Source organism: Cyprinodon variegatus, unplaced genomic scaffold, assembly GCF_000732505.1.
Source record: "Cyprinodon variegatus isolate N-32 unplaced genomic scaffold, C_variegatus-1.0 Scaffold49, whole genome shotgun sequence".
Taxonomy (NCBI): domain Eukaryota; kingdom Metazoa; phylum Chordata; class Actinopteri; order Cyprinodontiformes; family Cyprinodontidae; genus Cyprinodon; species Cyprinodon variegatus.
Genome location: NW_015150502.1, coordinates 1018316 through 1024795, shown reverse-complemented (window position 1 = coordinate 1024795; position 6480 = coordinate 1018316). Strand labels below are relative to the sequence as shown.

At 40.8% G+C, this 6480-nt stretch overlaps 1 protein-coding gene across 2 annotated transcripts in view; it reads right to left on the bottom strand.

Moving 5' to 3' along the window:
• Positions 1-385: 385 nt before the first annotated feature.
• The window catches only part of pitpnb (phosphatidylinositol transfer protein beta), a 24561-nt gene continuing 18466 nt past the window's right edge, over positions 386-6480 (bottom strand). Inside the window, exons 10-11 of one of the 2 annotated variants that reach the window (XM_015370913.1) lie at positions 5966-6088; positions 386-2680 (exon numbers count right to left, since the gene is read on the bottom strand). In XM_015370913.1, coding sequence (XP_015226399.1) covers positions 2633-2680; positions 5966-6088 — 171 coding nt within the window. In that variant the 3' untranslated portion in view covers positions 386-2632. Of the gene's footprint in view, positions 2681-4370; positions 4594-5965; positions 6089-6480 lie in introns of those variants that run through there. The other variant, XM_015370914.1, reaches the window with a different exon arrangement.

Genomic DNA, 6480 nt, shown 5'->3' with positions numbered 1-6480 from the left:
AGCTGATTTTAATTGAAAGCTGATTAAAAGGCTTTTGTTCAGCTGCGCTCAAGCAGGGAAATCTCAAAAACCTGCAGGACAGCGGCCCTTGAGGACCAACTTTGGGGATTCCTGATTTAAGCTATGTCTAAGATATGATCACAATGCACCACTGCTCAATATGAAGGCCTCATGACAAAGGCTGTGAAGACCGTCTTAATGCATTGTACTTTAAAATGCAAGCTGATTAGGTACAAGTCATAAGCTTCAGATCATATTAATTTGTATAAGAGATAATCTAAAGATTAAAAAAACGGTAAAACGGCTTACAAGTACATGGGTAATTACTAAATTGACAAAGAGGCCAAGAAGCAGAAACCCTCTGAGGAAAAGGACAACTCTGTATAAAAACAGTATAATTTAGTGACAATTTATTGATAACTGGAAATACAATATGCATATGTCATACAAGAGATTTCTAGAAAAAAATAAAGGCACAATAGTTCATATAGTCACCATCATAACCCCTGATTTTCACTATCTGATCAAAACCATTAAAAAGCCTTAAGGTGTTGTGGGTTTCATACATAAGATACAGTTCCTTCAAAATATTCTTCAGTCATCTTGACAGTCCTTAAAGTTCTGGAAAACATACATCTCCCGCTAACTCTTCCAAACCCATTCTGATATATTCGGTAACAATAGGTTTATAATGCACAGTGCCACCAAATATCCACTGCAGTTTTTTGCTCTCTAAAAGAAAAAGCTATGCATGTTGAGATTGTCGTAACTCTGACCTATCAGCATCATATTACAAGAGTGAATTATTTTCTCATTTAATTTGGAGGCGGGAGCAACAGTCGGTTAAAGCTCTGACCCATATCATTCACCTGAGAATATATCATTATTAGCTTTCGATTTCCTATGATGATTGGAAAACATGTAAACATGACAAATCTGCAACTTGACTCTTTGGACAGAAAACGTTAACTTTACAATCAGACGATTGGAATCAAAAAAATAGGTCATTTCCATTCTCCTTGGTAAAAATAGAGATTTCTGTAAAGAAACTATGATTAAACACAACAACTAGAACGTAAAACTCAGCAGGGATCAAATGAGCTAAAGTTCATGTCATCCATGTAACAACAACCACACTAGGCTTATTCCATGAGTTTTCAAAGTCTAAAGAGAAAATGTGATTATGAAATCTAATATGGTGAATCAGCTCAACATGACGTGAAAGCAGCATCTTGGTGCAGCAAAGAACACAGGCTGCATTTCTTGTACATGTTAAAGGAACCCCAGTTACTTAGCTGTATGGCATGCAAAACCTGCAGCTCCTCCAAAAACCAGATTAATCCGAAATACTGTCACTCATAAAGCACTATCTGCTAAGATTTCTGCCCCAGGAAGCAGCAGCTAATGGTAAGGCTAATGGTAATCCTTAGGAATCAGGAAAGCTGCCAGTTAGAAAAGAAGAGGTAGCTAGCACTAGCTGGCAGAGCTGAGAGGTGTTAAATATAAAAGATTGGTGTTGGTGTTGACTGGGTACAAATAAACCAACTGTGAACCTGTAAACATGGCTGCTTTGAAACTGGAGAGTGAAAAGTGGGAAAAAAACTCTCCTCAGGAAACCAGATGAGCAAAGCTGGCCTTTGGACGTGAGCCGGTTCAACGCAGCGAAGTTTGGCTGGAGGGGTGCAGCACCATCTGTAGCTGTTTTTCAGTGCACTTTTTCCTCTAGGGACATCTGTTAAAGGGGATGAACGCTGTACTGTGTGTTATGTACAAATGTCTTTAGAATAGAGAGCATGGAGGGGGGGGTGTTAACATCTTTTAGGTGAACGAGCTTGTGTGGATCTGCCCAGCTTGAGTTGTAACAGATCAGTCAGTGCAAAGGTATCCACACCTGTGCCTGTTCACACACCTTCAAGAGTGAATTCACATGTTCATCCTCAGGTTCTGATGCATGCGTCACTGGTGTGCGCGTTTCCCACCAGGTCTGCACAGGAGAGAGAGAGAACACCTGTACGGGCATGATTGTCAGTGATAATAAGATGCAGTGCTTTGGTTAAGGTGGGGCAGGAGTTGGGTGAGCGGGGGTTGTTATGGGCATGGGCGCAGAGGGCGTTAGTAATCACTTAATGGAGGCTGAGGCAGGTAGAAACAGAAGTTTGACAAATTGAAAACACAGTTTACAGTTAGGATAGCACAGGGTAAAACCCGACATCAGCTTGAAAGGAATGTGAAAAATGTATATAAATTACAGTCGGACATTTTTGGTCCTTCTGGCGTGGGACTAGGATTAGTTATTTCCTTCTGTAATAATTCAGACGGCACATACCCTCACACACTTTTTCAAGTCTTATTTACATGAATGGCCAAGATGATCAAAAATAAGCACTCTTATCAGCAAGGATCGTGTGTGTAAGTGACATAAAAAAAAAAAAAAAGAACACCAAACAAAAATAATTCTTCAGTGGACAGAATGTCTATGATTGAGGTCAAGTCAGGGACCTTGAGTATCGATCGCAGGCAGCTGTGCTCCTTCCTCTGCAGCCCAAATCAGTTAAGGTAAAAAGCGGCAAACAAAGGAGCATTTTTAGCAGACACCATCACGCACTGCGGCCATTTTTAATCCTGTTCCTTTTCATTCGTCTGCAGCACTGGTTCCCCGTACTTCACCCTTTTTGCGAAGCTGTATGAAAACAAAACAAGAAAAAAAAAAAGTCATTAGAATCTACATTAAACAAGTGAGACAGTGGATGCTATGGAAAGCTCAATGAGTAGATAAAAGCTGCTTTTCACGCTTAGAACAGTCCTGTTTCTAAGCTTCTGAAAGGAATCAAAACAAAACAAAAAAATAGTTAAATCAATAAAAGGGGCATCAAAACCAGGAATCAATATGCAGTTTGATGCTCTGATAATTAAACATGATGATAAGCATCAAACAAAGGTCAGGGACAATTTGCTTTGATGGATTAATGTAAATAACCTTTTAAAAGCTTCACTAAGAGGTTTTTATTCATTACATTCCTGAGGTTATACTTTATAAAAACCCAAACAAATTGCTTTCTGCAAGCTGAAACTTGGCCTTCCTTAAAAGTCTGCTTTAACAATACTTATCTCTCCTGCTGTTTTTCTTCAAGGTAGATAAAAGCATCCCTTTCAAATGCTCCCACCCTGAGGCTGATGGCTTTGGAAAGTCAATTAGCGTTTGAATCTGATAGCCCAAGAGCTCAAATGAAACGGTTAAAACCAACATTGGCTCTAAACAGGGGAAAAGACGGAGCTGATGAAATAGCAGGAGGATTTAGCCTCCCGCTTCGCCATCTTTTTCCTCCCCGCTTCCTCTGACGCTCTCTTCTCTTTCTCAATCACGGGCCGGACTTCGGCTCAACAGCAGAATTCCATTTGTATGTTAATGAGGAGAAAAGGAGTCGACGTGAAGCACCCTGTCCACACCTCATCCCTGTCATGCATCCCTACTCTTCACCAACTGCACCGCACTGGTGGAACCGTTGCACATCATTCAGTACAGTTCATGTGTGACCCTGCTAACCCCGCAGCTTGGAGGCTCAGGACTGGACTGCCGGCCTCACCACAGCCCTCTTTGATGGCACCCGCCTGTTTACTTGCTCCAGTGGAAAATGGGAAACACATGGCGAACTGGCCGAGATCTTCTGAAGGGGGGAAAGGCAAAGCACAAATTGCAGTATGTTGGTAGTACGCTAGGAATGTTTAAGACTGGCCCACTCTGGCCAGTCTAATCCAGATTCCTTCTTTGCGCTCCTTGTAAGGACAAAATCTCCCAAACTTACTTTTGGAGAAGCTTCTGTTATTTAAAAACGCTTTGGGTTATTTTGACGAAAACACTCTCTTGTGAAAAGTTTTCTTGTTTGGAGGCCATGGTCAGTTGGTTCTAAGGACGTTCCTCTGTTGGCGTTAGAAAATGGCAGCCAAATACTGAGAAAACATGACATCATATTTACACTATGTCTTAAAAAGAAAAACCTTATAACACACCATCCACACTGTGTCTGTTTCTGAACAAGTCAAACATGGAAATGTGGAGTAAAACCCCAGAGCCACACCCGAAAAACAGAGTGAGTAGGAAACCCAAACAGAGATGAGAAAGAGTGAATTTTTTTTTTCCACACAGGGGTTGGGTTTCCTGCACCAAGCCACAAACAGACACTCTTCACTATTCTGCAACTTGCAGAAAAAAAAACAACGCAACTTTCATAGTATTCAACATGGAATACCGTGGAAGGCATTAATTTAGCATAAAAAAAAAGTTCATTTTATTTCGTATGTGGGTTTTATGTGATGACAGAAAAAAAATGATCAGCATAAAATCATATGGAGGTAAAACAAAAAAAAAGGATCTAAAAGCACAGTGCAGTGCTGAGGACAGCCGGCTACTTCATGTCAGAGGTTGCAGTACATAAACAGTTTTTACACCACAGTTTGCCTAAGCCAGCCCAGTGGAAAAAACCATTAAGAGACTTGCCTGCACCAGCAACAGCTTGCAAAGCAACACAGAGACCTAAACCTGGCCTGCTACCCCTCTGCAGCCAGTGTACCTCGTACTGAACCCTTGTTTCGAATCTGGACAAAAATAAAACAAATGACAAGTAAAGTAGGTCCTCATAAGACGCATGAATTGGAGTACAGTGCAAATTTCCATAGCACTGCATTTCTTCTATATATAGTTGTTACAGCCTTGTTCCAATTCGTTTTTACTTGTTCTATTTACTTAAAGTTATACACACGACATTTGGGAAACCTTCTCTTTGAGATTATATATTGATTAAAAATATAAAACTATGAATTAATATCTAACTATTCACAGCGTTTTCCATTAAGCCCAAACAGAGCTGGAGGTGCATACCGTTTCCATGGGTCATCTTTCAGGGCATTCTACAGCTTCCTGTTTGTAGGTAGGCCTGAATGCTAGGGTGCCGAAATTAAAGCCGTTCCTTAATAAAAGGCACATGGCAGCCTGTCTGGAGTTTGCCGAAAAGCACCTTAAGAAGTCGGATCATGAAAAACAACATTCTCTGGTCTGATGGGAAAAAGATTGAACACCCAGGTCTGAATTCTTTACTGCCTAAAAAGCATCTATAGAGTAAAGCATGGTGGTGGCAGCAGGATCATCATATGGGGAGGCTTTCAAATGGCAATAATTGGCAGAACAATTAAATCAAGTCCAAAGATTTGAATATTACATATACTCTCAAACTCTTAAGAGCACATATGTGCTCTTAAGAGTTTGGACTGAACAGTTTTGAATGAATTACAGCAAGAATGCAGAGGTTGAAACTGACCATTGATATTTGTAATAGTATCAAGTTTAAAGGAAGAATTAAGACGTCGTCAAGCTCCTCAAAAACATGCTGACTACGTGTTGGACGGTGGCAAACCCCCGCAGACCTCAAGCGGAAGTGCGCAGACAAAAAGCAGCTGTGATTGGTAATTGGTATGCCTTTCCGGCCGTCTGTGTGGTCGTCCTTCTTGATTCGGTGCCGGGGCGCGCCATTTTTAAAAACCAATGGAAAACTACGACGAAAGGTTAATCGAGGAGTTTCGGAAGTACAATCTGTGGAAGTTCTCGAATAGACTCCCTCTTGAGCTTTGGCGGGAAAATGCTGTGTGTCCCTAGAAATTCCAGGCCGACAGTGCAGAAGCATAGCAACAAAACTGGTTCGCGACCAGACGCAAGCGACATCTGATGTATGCAGTTGCGGAAGTCTAACCTGCCCTTTAAAATTTAAAATGTATAAAAAGGTTTTATGCACAATTACTAGGAAATAAACCCTGTTGAGTCTCCATTTCTGTAAGAAATGAGGTATACTTGAGCTATTCTCCTGTTTTAACGTGATGGAATAAAAGAAAATTTAAAACCAACCTAAAACCGGTTTCATGAGTAGGCCATACAAATGCCATTTACTTCAGTGATTGGAGTTTGTTGCACACATACCTCTTCGAGCTCCCTCTGAGTCTCTGCCTCCATTCGCCGGATGTCATCCATATTCAGCTCCACCCACTTATCAATCCAACAGAAGAGCTGGCGATGGAAGTTGGTGAAGATCCGTTTCTCTTGCTGAAGGAGCAACATGAGTAACGACCAGTGATCATTCACGCACAGTAATGAATAAAATATTCCCATTAAAATTGAAAGGCATCCCTCCATGTTTTTACCAACACGAATCACATTTGATAAGACTTCCCCTTAACTAAGGAAGGAGGAAATAGAAAGTCAAACACTATAGCATTTTCACTGCACCCAACAGGAGAAAGCAGCTGAACCTTTAAAGAGTACGACCCTAAATAGACCCCGTTTTGTAACCAGGGTTCCTACAGCATAAGGCACGTTAAATTCAAGACTTTAATGCCACTTGAAATAAAAATTTAAGACCAAATTCACAAGAAAAACCCGCTTGCGACAACTTAGCCCAAAGGTTTATTTTAACATAAACCACTGCACTAATGTTT